This window comes from Molothrus ater, chromosome 20 (assembly GCF_012460135.2).
Source record: "Molothrus ater isolate BHLD 08-10-18 breed brown headed cowbird chromosome 20, BPBGC_Mater_1.1, whole genome shotgun sequence".
Classification (NCBI taxonomy): Eukaryota; Metazoa; Chordata; class Aves; order Passeriformes; family Icteridae; genus Molothrus; species Molothrus ater.
The window spans coordinates 9,918,565-9,934,868 of record NC_050497.2 but is presented as its reverse complement, the minus strand read 5'-3'; the positions used below and the strand labels follow the sequence as shown (position 1 = coordinate 9,934,868).

Genomic DNA, 16,304 nt, shown 5'->3' with positions numbered 1-16,304 from the left:
CACCCGATACTGGGAATATGAAATAATTATTCCAAGTGATCAGATTTTAATTATGCAACACAGAGGATGATTATTGTACACCAAATTGGTGCTGAGTGCTTAGTTATGTATATGCCAAATTTAGTCTATACTATTATACCCAGTGGGTGGCCGTAGACAATCAGGAAGTAATTAGTTTTGCTGGAGGTTGTTCGCCTGCCTGGTTCGCTGTGCTGTCTGGGGAGCGTCTTGCTGCGCTCCGTGAATACCGTGGGCTCCGGGTTCAATACCGTCTTTTTGTGACAAGCTAATAAGCTGTCTGCATGGCGGCCTGTAATTAGCGCTGTCGATATTCATTTGGAAACCGAGACCGCGCTGAGCGGCTCCGCCGACGGCGCTTCCCTTTGTCGTGGCTCTGGGCTGGTCCCCCCGCACCGCCTGGGAGGGGATGGGGATGGGGATGGGGACAGGGATGGGGATGGGGATGGGGATGCAGGCAGGGGCCGGAGGTGCTCGTGTGTGCGTGGCACCCTCGTGTCCCCGCTGAGGAGAGCACCGGCCATGAGGGTGCTGAGCCCCAGAGATCAACACCTGCCCCTCACCCACTCCTGTGTCACCTCAGCCCTGTCCTCCCATGAGGGAGCTGCCACTGGCCCCAGGTGTGGGATGTCCCCAGGGCTCTGTCCTGGAAGGCTGAGCTGGTGTGCAGTGTCAGGGGGATGGGGACATGGAGGGGGCTTGGCCACCCCCTCCCCAGAGCCGTGGGCACTCAGGGAGCCCTGAGCATCACTAGGGTGTGCTGAGGTGCTGCATGTTTGCACCTTTCCAGGAAGCCTGGTCCTGTGGATCTGGGCTCTTCCGCCAAGGTCTCACATGCAGAATTCCTGAAGGGCCTGGGGCTACATGAGCTGGGAGATGACTGGAGCATCACTCCCCTGAGTAGGGTTTGCAGCTGGTCAGTGTTGTTGGGGCACGAAGAACCGTCCACTTCTGTTGGAATGGTCTGGATCTGCTGGGTGGGAATTGTCTGAAGTATGGAGCAACTTTTACCTCTGTTACACAAAGGAAACTTTCCTCCTCTTTCTGTCGGAGATGCTCACTCCATTGAGATGATTGGCATACTGGAGAGCTGAGAAACTAAATTGTTTATACACTAATGAATAGAAGCTTGATTGCAAGATCCTGTTTGGAAAATTATAGTGCTGAATTGAAGCTGTACAATTACATCCAAAATGCTGCATATTCATTTCATCTGCTTTGCATAGAGATTAACAAGCGAGCCCTAAAGCAGACTCTGAAATTAAAGCTAACACCAGATTTAGTCACAGGTTACAAACTAAATGGCATTGTTTGATGGATATGAATCTTTACCACCTGCCTGCCTGATGATTGCTAGCAGCTTAGCAGACAGCAAAGGAAAAAGTTTCTTCCCATGAAGGAAGCATAATAAGGCTCTGGGCTGGAAGTGCCCCCTCCCCACGCAGGCAGCCCCCCGGCAGATGTCTGCAGTGGGCCTGGGGAAGGGGCTCCCTGCTCCCCACTCTGCCATGCTGGAGGCTGCACCCACTCCATGGAGGGATGGAGAGGTGGCCCTGAGACCCCACAGAGGTCCTGGGTGCTGGGTCCCTCTGTTTGGGCCTCCTGTCCTGCACAGAGGAACAATCTCACAGGGTCCTTGTCCTTTCTGGAGTCTCTGTGCTGAATTGCACCTGGATTTCCTTCCTCACCTTGCAAGGGTCAGGGGTCTGCAGAGGGCAGGGGTCTCTTGCCCATTCTGGCTGCAGGCATCCCTTGGGATCCCAGTGCTCTGGCAAGCCACTGATCCCATCCCATCCAGCTTTGCCATCTGCATTCTACCGCCCTCCATCCTCTGTGCTGTGGCCAGGATTTATTTCAGCAGTAGAAATGGAACCAGAAAAGAGCAAAAGGAGTGTATGGGAAGCAGGGCCCTGCCTGGTGGTGCCCATCCTGGCAGGGACTGCTCAGGGAGAAGCTCAGGGGCTCAGCAGTCATTTCCAGCAGGAATCTTTCCTCTTTGGGAATACCTGGGAGTTCCCAGTCCACCCCACAGGCTCAGGACCCCTTTGCACGGGCCCCACGGGGCAGAGACACAGCACTGGCTCTGTAAATCCGTTTATTTTTTTCTTTAAAAGTCCATTACCAAACCGCAGTGTCCTATGGAGGGGCTGGGCTGTCACTACTGCACTACAGGACAGCCCAGCTAAGCTTTACAACCCCCAGCCCAGTCCCCAGCCCCGTCCTGGCTCTGTCACTGCCATGGCTGGCTCTGGGTGCATGTCCTGTCACCCTCCTCTCCCTGTAGGAGCAGCACCATGCCAGGGACAGGCAGCATGGCTGCTCCAAGTCTCCATTTCTGCTTGACACTTCCCAACGCGACTCTCTGACACTTTCCCAACACCCTCTGACAAACAACCAAGGTGGATGAGCATCACTCCACTTCTTCCTTAAACCTTAACTCCTCCCAGGACACTCACATTTCTGAGACCAAACCAAACCCACACCATAACACCCTAAAATCAGCACAAGGAGCAGCCTCCTGCCTGCAGCCACCAGCAGCTCGGGGGGCACGGGAGGGCTCTCTGCCCTGACCCCAAGACATGGGGTGCACCCTTCCTTAGGGGGTCACCCCCCCTGCTGCAGGTTCCCATGGCCAGCCCTGCACCCATCCGTGGCCTCAGAGGGGTGGCCCAGCCTGTGTGGGCAGTGGGTGCTGGGGAGTGGGAAAAGGCACCTATGGAGGCAGTGGTGGCTTCACTGCATGGGGACACAGTGGTGGGGCTGCTGTCCCCAAAGCAGGGCTGGGCACAGTGTGGGGCTGGTGGACACTGGCAGCTCTGGAGAGACGCAGCGTGGTGGCAGTCTGGGACACGCCCTGGGGAGCTGGGCAGGGCAGTGACACCAGGGCTGTGCTGCGTGGCCCTGCTCAGGCTGCCACGGGTGGCAATGATGAACAGAACAGTCTCTTGTCCCACAGCCCTGCCCAGGGCTTCCAGCCTGCAGCTCCCTGGGGATTCTCTGCTGTGAGCATCCCTGGCTGTGAGCAGGGACAGGATGGCAGTGTGACAGCAGTGTGAGCTGGTGCCAACTGAGGCAGGGCTGGCCAGTCCCATCCTGTGGGGTGGCCTCTAGGTGATGAGGGAAGTCATCCACTGGGACCCCCAGTCCCATCCACTGGGACCCCCAGTCCCAGCTCAGGGTTGTGGATGGAGCTGCTGGGGCTGCCAGCCACCAGCTACCACCTACTGTAGCCCCATTAAGAGGGGACTCTGCTGGGCCCCACAGCAGTGTCCAGCTCATCTTCAGAGAAGCTGATGTGCAAGCAGGTGTCATCTGCAGGGGAGAAGGGCAGTGAGCTGTCCGTGGGGCTGCCCAGGGCCACTAACTCCTTGGCCAGAGTCTCGCTGGCTGCTGGGTCATGGATGCTGGCCAAGGGGGACATTGGCCCACTCTCTCCAGTCCTGTCCTTGCCCAGAGTGCGCTGGCAGGTCCCGGCAGGGCCGAGCTCCGTGCTGGAGGCACCACTCCGTGCAGGAGTCCTTGCCTCAGGGTCCAAGAGGGTGAGGGAGCTGGCAGTGATGCTGGTGAGGCTGGAGATGCTGGCACTGGGTAGGCTCAGGTGGGCAGTGCTCTCGGGCTTCACCTCCACTTCCAGGCTTGGGGAGGTCTTGCTGGACCTTTTGCGTAGGATGGGGGGTGGCGGGTTGAGCTTGGGAATGGGCGGCTGCCGCCTGTGGGGGGAAAGCAGAGAGAGGAGGTGATGGGCAAGGACCTCCCTGCAGCACTCAGGGTGTTCCTGCTGCAGCTGGCAGGAGACACAGGTGGCAGAGGTGGCACACTCTACCTGTCCTCGTCCCCTCTGGCCGTGTCGTCTGCCTTCTGCCGGCTGCCCCCGTTGGGCAGAGCGAAGTCGCCGACCTCGGAGCCCTCCACGCGCCGGCTGAGCCCCTCCTGCCCCTCCAGGCACTCGTCCCCCTCCTTGCTGCCATAGCCGTGGCTGCCCCTGTCCAGGCTGACGAGGTTGAGGTAGGAGTCCCTGGGGCCCAGGGAAGGCAGCGAGCCGGGGGCCACCGGGCTGCCCAGGATGCTGGCAGGGGTGGAGGTGGATGGCAGGTGGACATCCAGGCTGTAGTGGTTCTTCAGGTTCAGGGAGAGAGACTGGGCCAGGGACAGGTTTTGCAAGGAGTGGTCAACTGTGAGAGATGGACAAGGGGCATGTGAAAAACTGTGCATCTCCAAAGCAGATGCTCTCCTGCACGGTGAGGGGTGCAGAAATGCCCCAGACCCCCAGAGCCTGCTGGGATGGTACTGGGAGCACTCCAGTTGTTTCCTGTGACTTCAAGGAATGCAGTGATTGTCCACAGGGATGGAGCTGGGTGCGTGCCAGCACCCAAACAACCCCAGTGAGTGTGTCACTATCCTCACCCGGCTGCCGATGCTCCTCCCGGTGCTCCTCCCGGGCCCCCAGCACTGTGAGCTGCCGCACCAGCAGCGAGACGTGCTGCAGCAGGTCGCGGTTGGTCAGCAGGAGCTGCCGCACCCGGGCCTGCGCCTCGATCCGCGCCGCTGTCTCGGCAGCCAGTTGGTCCTTCAGCAGCTGCACCTGCGAGACGGGACGGGGAGATGCGAACGGGGTCGTGCGGCCGGGATGATTCGGACCGGGCGAAGCGGGACGGGAGCAGCAGCCCCGGGAGCGCCCGGTACCGGCGGCGCCACAGCGCCCCCTGCCGGCCCCGCCGCGCCACCCCCGAACGGTCCCCCCGAGCCGGTCCAGCCGCGGGCGGGGACGCGGCAGCATCCCGGGGCTGTGTGGGGTGTCCTGCTGTCCCCCCGGTAACGAGAAACGCGGAGGGGATGTGCCCAGACGGGAGGCACCGGGCTCCCCGCTCTGATGCTGGATTGGGGGTGGGATGGTTTCCAAAAACGGGATGAGATGGGGTGAAACGGGAGTTGGGGGCTCTACCGGGCCCTGCAACACTCCCAGAGCAGCCCGGGGCAGTGTGAGCAGCCAGCTCCGTGTCTGGGGGAGCTCAGCTGTGCTGCAAGCGATGCTGCACACGGCGCTAAAAGCAATGCTGCGAGCTGGGCTGCAAGCGATGCTGCTGAGAGCTGCGCGACCGGGAACGCTGCCAGCACTGCTGCGAGGGCCCAGCCCGCTCCCACCTGCCCCACCAGCCTGGCCCAGGGGGAGGAGAAGGGCTGGTGCCGCCTGAGGGGAGGGCAGGACGTGTACCTGGGCCACAGCCACCTGCGTCTGCTGCTGCTGCTGGAGGAGCTGCTGCTGGAGCAGCTGGAGGCAGTGCTGGGAGGCCAGCGGGGTGATGGAGGCCGAGGAGCAGGGGCTGCCCGGACTGAGCAGCTGCTGGGAGCTGGCCAGGTGGAGGGAGCAGTTTTCGGCATCCTGGGCACAAAGAAATGGGCAGGTGAGCGGATTGATTGGCTCAGGCTGGCATTTGGATTTTGGTTCCCCATGGCACTGACCCAGTGCAGCAGAGGAGCCCCTGTGCTCGGGACAGCCAGGGGGTGTTGAGGGGCAGCCCTGGGCTGTCAGCTCTGCACATCTGTGGGATCCCCAGTGTTCCAGAGAGGCTCCTTCCTGAAAGCTGGCAGAGCTGCCTTGGCTGTGTCTGGGGAGGGCGTGTCCCCAGGGCTCCCAGGAAGGAGACAGCAGGGAGTGACCCAAACACTCCACACCTTTCCGTGCTGTGGCTGCCCAGGCTGGGTGGTGTCCTGGTGCCTGGAGCATTTGGCAGTGCCAGCAGCCACTGCCCTTCCTGCTGCTGCCCTCCCCTGCTTGGGCAGTGCCAGAAGGAATGCACAGGAAAGCCCAGCCTTTCCAGGCACGCAGACGAATCCCATGGATTCGGGGAGTGCCTGTCACTGCAGCTGTTTCCAGGCAGCCCTGTGAGTGTTACTGTTGTGTGAGCTGAAGCAATGCCATTCAGGCCCCCGGGAAGGGCTCCCAGAGCTCTGTGGAGCACCCATTCATTAAGGTGGAACTGCTGCTGGAGCTGAATGTGCCGCGGGTGCCTGCACTGCCAGGGCTGGGCCTCCTGGGGACGTTGCTCCCTGGGCCTGGAGCACGAGGGCAGCCAGGGATCGCTGCCAGGGCAGTCGAACGAGCAACTGCTGCAGAGCAGCACTGAGAGCACAGAAATCCAGCCTGGGTGGGGTGAGAAGCCTGCTCAGCCATGCACTGCAGCCCCCACCCTGCCTCTCAACCCCCAGCCCAGCCCTGGACACGGCCTGGCTGCAGGGGAACTGGGAGCTGAACAGCCTGTCCTGAGCAGGGAGCCAGGAGGGAGGGCTGCAATGGGGTCTCCATGAAAGCACCTCCAAATGAAGCCATGATACAGTGACCCGGAGCAGAGGGCCCTCAGCAGCAGCAGAGCACATGAACCGTTCTCCAGCCCACCCCCATTACCTGGCCGTTCTTTTCCTTTGAGGCTTGCCCAGGTTTCAGCATGCCAAGCTCCCCCCTGGCACCTGGCAGCTCTCTGGGTCCCCTCTCGGACACACAGATGCCCCCAGCATCGATGCCAACCTCGTCCACATCCGTGATCTTGGAGCCCTTTATCTGGTGAACTTCAAACAAGATGGACACGTGAATGTGAGCCTCCCTTCCCTGCCAGGGCTGGAGGAAGAGCCGGGGCCCCACGCAGGGCTGGGATTTGGGGGAAGCTCAGGGACAAGGGCCAGGACCTGCTCCAAGTCTCAGCATGCTGTGAAGGGGCAGGAGGGAGGGATGGGTTGGCAGAGGGGCTGCAGACCCTCAGCTTGCTGAATCAGGGGGCCCAGCCTTCCCCTCCCCAGCTCTCAGTAGGAGTGGGCAGGCAGGGCAGATTCCCCGGGCTCCCCATCCCAAGGGGCCCAAAGCTCTCGCCCATGAAGGAGGTGCCACCTGCCCACCTGCGTGTCCCCACCCCAAAGCATCCCCGCACCGCTGCTTTAGGGAGGGGCATGCCCAGTCCCCTCGGGAGCCGTGAGTCACCTTCCAGCGGCTGCTCCTCGGCCGATTTGTCGCTGGCGCCATCGGCCTGCCCGTCGGCGTTCTGCAGGGCGTGCTGCAGGCTCAGCTTGTGGCACACCTCGAAGGCCTGTCCCACGGTGCGCACCACGCGCATGGCCTGGCTCTGCGGACAGCCCGGAGCCGTGCGCTGCCACCGCCGCCCCACGAGAACCGCCAGCCTCCCCTGCCTCCCACCCGTGCTTTCCTCCCGGGCTGGGTGCTCCAGCAGCGCCCCCGTTCCCCATTCTGGGGCTGGGGGCTCCTGTCCCTGTGTGGGATGTGCCGCTGGCCGGGCTGGGCAGGAGGGGACAAGCACCAGGCACCGGCACTGCCTCGGTCACTCCCCAGGGCCCTGCACCCTGTGAGATGTGGGTGCAGAGATGTGGGTGCATCCCCAGGAGAGGGAAGGTGCATCCCCAGGAGAGGGAGGGTGCATCCCCTGCAGCATCCTTACCTTCTTCTTGGATTTGAAGACGTTGCACCTGAAGGAGTTGTTGGCGCCGTCCCGTGCGATGTAACTGAATATTTTCAGGTCCTGCGAGTCATGAGAGACGTAGAAAATTCTGGGTGGGAGAGAGACAAAGGGGATTAATTGAACACCACAGGGAGTCTCTGCCCTCCAGACCACCTCTGCTCCCATGAGTCCCAAGGATGGGCTGGTTTGCAGCCCCCAGGGCTGGAGGAACAAGGCAGTGCTGGTGCACGGCCCCTCCTGCAATTCTCAAGGCAGGAGGCGATGGATTTAGAGAGTTTCAGGCTTGATGGAAAACCTTCTGGTTTCTGAAGCAGGCAAAAGCTTTTTAAAGATCCTGTGGGAAAGCGAAAAATCCATAGTCTTGGAAAGCGAGTGGCTATTTTTAGCCTCAGCAATTAACCCCTGCCCAGGCTGCAGCGAGGCAGAACTGCCTGCAGGGTGGTGGCTGTCCTGCCCCTGGGGACACAGACGGTCCCTCCTCGGCAGTGGGCAGGTGGCACAGCACAAAAGCCTCTCCCAGGGATGCTGAGTGCACTCTCAGGATTTCTCTCTCTGCTGCTCAGGCTGACTCTCCTCCTTGTACTGCAAAACATTTTGAAGATTTTTATATATGTTTGATTTAATTAGGTGAAAATGTGACAAGTGAGCTCAGCTCTGAATAGAGAAGAAACCAAAGGGATTCTTGAAATGTTTTTTTTCTTCTGCTCTTTCTGTCACTGGAATTTTTTGGGTGTTGAACTTGCAGTTAGAGCAATTACTGCCAATGTACCACATCTCTGTAGTAATCTTTAAAGAAAGCCAGAGGTGAGAAGTGGGCACAGATGATGCATCAGCATATCCTCTGTTCCTTATCTCCTCACTAAGAGCTCTGATCCCAAAAACCAGCGTTGAGGATCCCAGTTCTTGGGGCTGTGGGCTCAGTGCTTGTGTACAAGAATTCACTTTGCAGATGCCACAGCCTGGAGCACCCTGTGCTCTAAGCCCATCCTCAGGCCATGCACCATCACTGGGCTCACCTCCCATCCCCAGGGGCTCCTGAGGCACCAGGTTTATGTTCAGGGTAAACCTCTGGGTGGGGCTTGTGGCCTGTGGAATACCTCTGTATCCCATGGAAAGTCAGTGCTTTCTTGCCATGTCTGTAAGGGTTAATTCCCAGTGAGCACTTACACCTTAGAGTAAGGCCCTGCTTCAGAAGCACAGGGAGAGCCATGCTCTGAAGGAAAACCATGGGAAGCCTGTCTTCAGAGGCAGAATCAGAGAGAAATGCAGGTTGGAGCATCTCCAGGGTCACCCAGTCTAACCCTGCTCAAAGCAGAGCCAGCTTCAAAGCCAGATCAGCCCATCTCACTCTCCAAAATGTATGAAAAGGATTCTCCAGCAGCAGTAACTCTGTACCCTGGTTAATTTTAGATGCTCCTTTGGAAAGCCTTGGTGGAGGGGTCTCAGCAGGTGGGAGGAGGGCACAGATCCCCCAGGGCACAGTGGCCCTCCCTGGTTGAATCCCCTGCCATGTACCTGTACACGGGATCATGCATCACCACCATCTTACTCTCGTCCCAGGTCCACTCCTTTCTCTGTAAGCAGAGACAAAATTACAGTAAATCAGGTGAAACTCCACCGCACTGAAGGGCAGGAAAACTGGGGAACAGTGCTTTTGTCCCAAGCCACAATCCAGGCTGCAGTGTGATTAGATGAGCCACGGCTGTTTCAACAATATCTCAGATAAAAATAGATTTTTTTTGGATCGTTTATCATATCTGATCACAGCCTTCAGGGCTGAAAATGGTCCCTAAGATTAATTTATAGCATCAAATATGCAGAAGAACTACATGCTTTGGGGAAGAAGGCTTGGAGCTGGGGCTGAGGAGATCTGGATTCAGTGACTTGGTGGAAAGGGCAAAGAGCTGAGGGGGGCTCAGACCAGGCAGCCTGGAAAAAGCTTCCTGGTATTAGCAAGAGAAAGAAAAAATGTATCCCATGAGAGATACATTTTTTGGATAGAAAAAAAAAATCCTCTTCCGCAGAGAATTTCCATTCTCTCTCCAGCAAGGTGTTGTTATTAGTAGGATGGAAACTGGAGTGTTCTCTTGTGCAAATCCTGGGTGTTTTTAGGAGAAGGCCAGTTTGGGTGAGCAGTGTGAGTACCCTGGGCTGGAGCAGCCTCACCTTCTGCTTCTTGCGCAGGATCACCTTCACCCCGTCCACGGACACGATGATGCTCACCTTCTTCTTCTTAATGTTCTTGGCCTTGAATTCGTACTGGGGGAACAGAAACCTGAGTTTGAGAGAGTCCTGGGGGTACCTGGCACAGTGTGTGGTGGTCAGTGTCTGACAGGAAAGTGTCAGGTGTTGGTTTCATCCCAGCTGCTGAGGGAGGTGGGAATTTGTTTTATTCTGCTGAGAAAAAGTTTTGGGAAGGACTTGGTGGAGTAGCTGGGATGCCAGGCAGGATCCTGGCTCTGTCAGGAGCATCCCTTTGGAGAGGACAAGTGGAGTTCAATCCTCTGGACCACACCCAGGCTGTTAATTTGGATCTAGGAAGAGTTTTCCTGGTGCATTGGCCATGCCTGGTCCAGCAGGACTCTGCTCCAGAGGTCTGATGGGGAGGTGGCACCTGCAGCAAACCCCAAGCAGTGACAGTGACATCTCTGATGCCCTTGTGTGTCAGCCCTGCGCTGCACAGGGAATACAAAATCACTCAGGAGCTGCAGGGAGGGCCAGATGGGCGGCAGTAACGCAATTATACCTCAGTCATTTGCATAATCACATTAACCTCTGTGGGATCAGGATCTCTGGAGAAAAACTCTGCAGGTGTCTGCAGCCTGAGCTCACCTCCATTTGTGTTAAAAATTAAACACTGACTTTTAAAGGTTGCTTTAGCTGATAGTTAGAAGCATGGCAGAGCCCTTGTACTCTGGAGACCTTTGTTTACAGCACTCATCCTTCCTGCCCCCATTTTAAGCACCATTTTTAGCTTCCAAACACAGCATTTTGATACTCCATATTTCTTGCAGTCCCTGTTTGAAATCCACCACTTTGTCACGTTGCTTTGGCAAATCAATGCAGATTCTGATTCGTGGATGTGGAGGAAAAGGCAATGCCAAGCAGCCTGAAATCTACCTAGGCCTTGTAATTAGACATTTAATTAGAACTCTGATTTCTTTATACAGCTGGGGATATACAGGGAGCAAGTGAGATGTTAATGGAGTCCAGGCTCCTCTTTTGGGATGCTGAAGTTGGAGGAATGTGTGTGGCTCTGTCACCCAAGCTCTGCAGAGAAGATAAACATCTTCCCCACTCCTCAGCACCCATTGTGAGCCACGCCAGCTTTACAGACAGAAAATTGGGTGGCTTTCATGTTGATCAGGCTTTTGATGCTGCTCATTGAATTCTTAGCACTCTGCAAGGTTTATGGTATCAGACAGACCCCGGATTAAACCACAGCCTTTTGATCTCCCCATGAATTATTACTTTCAGACAAGCTCTTTAAAAATCTATCTCTGGCGCTCTTGCGTGTGAAGCTGGAACTAAATTAGCTGTACCCGTTTTTTATTTATGGGGAGGAGTGAGAGGAAGGGTGAGGTGCTGAGTGCATCCTGCAGGCTGCCGGGGGCCCAGGGGATGCAGCAGGGTCTGGGCTCAGGCAGATGGACTCGCCAGGCTCAGCACCTGAGAGGGCTTCCCCACCCTCTGCCCCTCTGCCCAGGCCCCCCAGCCCAGCTGCTCCCCCTCCCCTGTGCTCACCAAACTGTTTGTCCTTGTCTGCTCCATGAATGTCAATAAACCCGGGATAGACTGTTCTGCCCGCTAAAGAGCTGTTTATCTTTCTTTATACACAAATGGCTGGGAAAATACTAGCTGTGCTTTCCAAGAAAGAGCAATACAGTGTATTTTCCCATTGTAGCAACAGGGGTGCAATTACATTCAAACAAGGCTCTTTACTCAAAGGCTTTAAGCAAAGTCCAAGCCTGGATTTTGCAGAGATGCTTTTTCTTTCTCTCTTGGACAGAAAGGAACAATTGGGAGCAGCAGCAGTGAATCTGTGGGTGCTGCCAGGAGTGATGGCAAGACTCTAAACCCAGGGAACTCCAGCCAGCTCCCACCCCAGCCTGGCTCTGTGCAGGGCCTCAGCCCCAGCCAGAGCTGTGCAGCACCCCAGGCTGGATGTGGCCTCCGTGAGGAAGGAGTTTGTTGGCCCTTCTCTCCATGGAGCCAGTGCCACTGCTGCATCCCTGCTGGAGCACACAGCCAAGGCGCAGCCCAGCCATGGCCAGACCCAGCTTGGCCTGAAAATAGTTAAAACTCATTAGTGCCTCTAATCTCTTCTGAAGGGTGAAACCCCTCAAGCAGCAGAAGCTGCAGGATGTCCCATGTCCCAGCAGAGGAGGCAGGAGCACAACTGGGTGAGAGCACCCAGAGGAGGGCAGAGCCCCATGCTCACAGCACACCAGCTCACCTTGGACTCTCTCTGCATTTCTCCACAGAAGAGGCAGGTGGAACACAGCTTCAGTCATTTAATTGCTTCCTATCAAGCAGGAATCAGTATTTTAATGAACTGATTTATATAAGGACAGGAAAGCACATGGGAAAAGGCACTCTGAGACAGCTGACTTTCTCCTGTAGAATGCTCAGGCATAACCCAACCTTTATCCTGGCACAAGGCTCCAGGCTGACCTGTCGCTGCTGTCACAGCACAGACTAGTCACTGATTTTCTTCTTACTATTGAATTGATGGGATTTTCCCCCCAGATTCATCAAGGTCACTGACAAATCCAAACCCACACAGCAACATTTCTCTCTGCTGCCTTCCACAATTCAATCTTTATTCTCCTGTTGTTTGTGCTGTCCTGTGGGGCAAAGCTTTCTGGATGCTAAAGGATCTGGAGATGCCCCTACAAGTGGCAATACAGCAGCCTGGCAGCTTTCTTAACTATGGAGACAAGATGGGACATTTTATAAAAAAAATGCAGGTCAAACAAGGGTAATTAATTTCATTTATTTTAGCAGTGTCATTAATTCTATATCTGCTGTGTTTGACCTGGAATACTTTCCTCTTCTGCTCTTAAATACCTGTGTTCAAGACTTTGCCTTTCCTACAGTCCCACACACTGCTGGCATGAAATATTAACTTACCCATGAGCTAAAGACTGTATGACTAGAAATGTTAATGGCACCGTGTGATGCATATTTCATTGGATAATTCCACCCAAGCAGATATAAATTACACATGCAGTTACCAGCTTCCATCTGCTGATGAAACTTGGGCTAATGCACATTGGAAATCATGTGCAGTTTCCAGCACTAGGAACAACCTGCATGAATACAGTTATTCAAGGAAGCAATTCTTAATGTGATTAATTACTGAAGGTATCAGGGCCTTCATTATGCAAATGAAAACTGTCATAAAATAGAGAGTTTGCAGGTCTTGGAGGCAGTCTCTGCTTCCAAAAAATGCATCTTCTTCATTAACAAGGAGCAGCAAGGCTAGAACATGCTCCTGGCCATGGCTCAAATGGTGTTTTAAGCTGTATTAAGGGAAGTCAAAGCAGAGGCTCTGCAGGTTTTTGAAGATGGAGAATGTCAATGCCCCCAGTCACAGCTGGGTATGGACTTATTTGCATGCCCACAGGAAGATGCCTCAGGCTTGGAAACCAGCGACTTCTCCCTGTGGCTGTAAATTCCCCAGCCAGCCCTCAGGCTGCTGTCCTGCCCTGGCCTCCCTCAGCCCATGCCGGCCTGGCAGGCTGCAGGATCGATGTGTCCATAAACAACCCCAACAATAGCCTGTCCCAGCCCCTTCCCCAGGCTTCCCTTCCAGACAGACACAGGGAGCATGGCAATGAGGAGCGGGAATGAGCTCAGCTCTGCCCCCCGACTGACCGGCTCCAGGCAGGGACCCCCAGCCCCTGCTCCCTTCCCTTCCCTTCCCTTCCCTTCCCTTCCCTTCCCTTCCCTTCCCTTCCCTTCCCTTCCCTTCCCTTCCCTTCCCTTCCCTTCCCTTCCCTTCCCTTCCCTTCCCTTCCCTTCCCTTCCCTTCCCTTCCCTTCCCTTCCCTTCCCTTCCCTTCCCTTCCCTTCCCTTCCCTTCCCTTCCCTTCCCTTCCCTTCCTTCCCCTGGTTCTATACGAGTCCCATTTCAGGATTTAAAGCCATGATGAATCCAAGTATTTCCAGCTCAGGAATGTAATTAATTTCAAACCAGCTGACCTACACGGGGTGAGGACAGGGTGTTATCTGGGCTGCTGTTTAAAGTACCCATGCTTGGAGAGCTGCCCTCGGAGCTGATGCTCCGGAGCTCTCCGAGCCAGCGGGGCTGCCCTGGAGCTGCCAGACCGGCGGTGTCCATCCCCACAGCTCACAGGCTGCCGTCTGTCCATGCCGATCCCCCCTCAGCATCGCATCCCACCTTCCCGAGGTCACTGCCGGCCCGGGCAGCGCCGCCCTCCCCGTGGCTCTGTCTGGAAGCCTTTCCCCGTGTGTCCCTCGGGAATCAGGGGCCGGTGGAGCGCTGCGAGCCCCCGTGGCCCGGGGCTGCTCTGAATGGGCCGGGCATAGCCCGGGCTGTGCTGCAGTAGCTCGGCAACACGGACACAAAAGCCACGCAGGAAGCAGCGGAGACCAGGAGTGCACCTCCTGCCCAGTGGAAAAATGAGAATTTATGATCCTTGGAAACATAAAACTGCTCACTGGAAAGCAGAAACCGAAAGGGGAGTAAAATAGGCAAGGAGAATGCTGGCAATGTACTCAAGTCTTTTTTTCTCATTTAAATGAGCTCCTTCCACCATCCAGCAAGCTCTCTGTAGATGCTGCAGACTGCTCCCCAAGCTATCACGGGCCTGCTGGGTTTCTGGGAGTCCCTGGGAGGGCAGCAAGGAAATGTGGCCCCAGTCCATCCCAAAGGATCCCTGGCTGACCTAGGGCAGGGGCAGTGAGGATGCTGCCCTGGCTGCAGCAGTGGAGGCTGATCACATCAGGGGGAGAAGGAGAAGAGCTGCATTTTGTCCAGGTCTCCTTTGACACCTGAGGAATCCAGAGCATTCTGATGGACATGGCAATACAGCCCTTCCTCTTCATCCCCCTTCTCCTCATTTCCAACAGATCTTATCCTTGGGAAGCCCCAGAGTGCTGAAGTCTCAGACAGCCCTAAAGGATAACTCAATCTTTCCACCCTAAGGTGACACAGCAAAGGACCTGGCTGGAGTTCAGACATTTCTCTGTGCCAGTCAAAAGGATGTGGAGGAAAAAGCAGAGTTACACCCACGGGTTGAGTGGGGCTCCTGCAGGTCCTGGGAGCTGGTGGGAGCCCTGGGCTAGCAGTGGCTCTTTAATTAGTCTTTTCCACCTCTGAAAAACCACAAACTGTCCCAGAACAAAGCTTCTTCGCCTGCTTTTAAGAAAGGGTGAGACAAAAGCAGCCTTTTCATTGCCTCCTCCCAGTGGAAGAGATAGTGCAATACTGCTGAGCTCCATCCTGAGAGGCGCAAGCAGCCTCACAGCCCAGCACAAGGTGACATCATCTGGCCTTTGGTGCCTCTCTGACAAAAGCACCATTGTGTGTCTGTCACTTCCAGGAGCTCCCTGCTGTCCCCAGGTTTAATAGGGAGCTTTCCCACACACGGCCCTTCAGTTCTTGTCTTGCCAGGGCAGGCCAAGCCCAGCCCATGGGGAAGCTGGGTTTTATTTTGCTCGCTACCTCTATTCACTTTGCAGGAGGAAACAAATTACCTTTTCCATCTGCAGTGCCTTGGATGATTAATTAGCAGCAGTAATGAGGTAGTGTCTTGGGACCCCACCCCAACAGGAGCATGAAAATGTCCCTACCTGAAAAAGCTGCTAGGTTACTGCAGATAAAAAGTGCTAATTTCATTAGAAGCAGGTCAGATTTACCTGAAATAACCCTGAGAAGTGAAACTGCAATTAAACACTGCAATATCTTCAAGTATTTCCATATTCCCTGACAAACATCTGTGTCACCCTGCAGAGAAGGGCCTGGTTTAGTGCATGTTTCATACCCTACTTGCCCTCCAGTCTGGTATGTAGGACAAGAGGCAAGTTAGGAGATTGGATTGCTTTAAACCTTGTCCATCAAGGTTCACACAACAAAGCTCTGAAGAGCAGGAGCCAGGACTCTGCAGCAAGCTCAGAGCTCCATGAAAGAGCCCCTGACCCCCTGCATGGCTGTGGGAAGGTAACAGAGTATTTTCTATGTCTGTTTCTCCCTCACAAAGCATGGATATTCATTTTCTACTCCATTCCTTCAGTTGTTCTGGTTACAGCCAGCCCCTGCCAAGTGACAGCCACCCAGCACCTCGCTGGCAGGGCCAGGCCAGCAGACAGGAGCAGGAGGCAACTGAGGATTTCTGCTGCCTGCTCCAGAATTCCTGTTGTACTTTCAGTCCCTGCCCAGTCCTCTCCATGAGCCTGACAGGCCACGGCAGGGGAGATGCTCCTGGCTCACTTCCTGCTCCTTAGGCTGTGCAGAGAGGGAAAAGAGGAGCTGGTGTCCTCAGAGGCAGGAGGGGGAGATGGGGCAGGGGTGATTAACAGGGCTGCTCCACTCTGTCTCTGCAAGCTGGTGTTTATTGCCTGTTTGGAGAGAGAATAAAAGGCCAATTTTGTTTTTCTGTGGCTTTTCAGAGGTGTGTTTGTGATGCTGCTCTTCAGCAGAGCAGAGCATTGCTCAGAGCAGTTTGTGGCCATGGGAGCCAGGCAGGCCTGCAGAGTGTGGGGCAGGGGCTCCATGAGGGTCATGAGGGACTCACTGGCACTGGCAGAGATGGGGAGAAAACCTAATCCCACTGCCAGGTACAGACTCTGACTAAGG

At 55.7% G+C, this 16,304-nt stretch overlaps 1 protein-coding gene across 1 annotated transcript in view; it reads right to left on the bottom strand.

Moving 5' to 3' along the window:
• Positions 1-2,096: 2,096 nt before the first annotated feature.
• The window catches only part of LOC118693471 (carboxyl-terminal PDZ ligand of neuronal nitric oxide synthase protein-like), a 28,600-nt gene continuing 14,392 nt past the window's right edge, over positions 2,097-16,304 (bottom strand). Inside the window, exons 3-11 of the mRNA XM_036394108.2 lie at positions 9,648-9,740; positions 8,997-9,055; positions 7,461-7,569; positions 6,989-7,130; positions 6,422-6,582; positions 5,231-5,398; positions 4,423-4,600; positions 3,842-4,190; positions 2,097-3,728 (exon numbers count right to left, since the gene is read on the bottom strand). Coding sequence (XP_036250001.1) covers positions 3,254-3,728; positions 3,842-4,190; positions 4,423-4,600; positions 5,231-5,398; positions 6,422-6,582; positions 6,989-7,130; positions 7,461-7,569; positions 8,997-9,055; positions 9,648-9,740 — 1,734 coding nt within the window. The 3' untranslated portion in view covers positions 2,097-3,253. The remainder of the gene's footprint in view (positions 3,729-3,841; positions 4,191-4,422; positions 4,601-5,230; positions 5,399-6,421; positions 6,583-6,988; positions 7,131-7,460; positions 7,570-8,996; positions 9,056-9,647; positions 9,741-16,304) is intronic.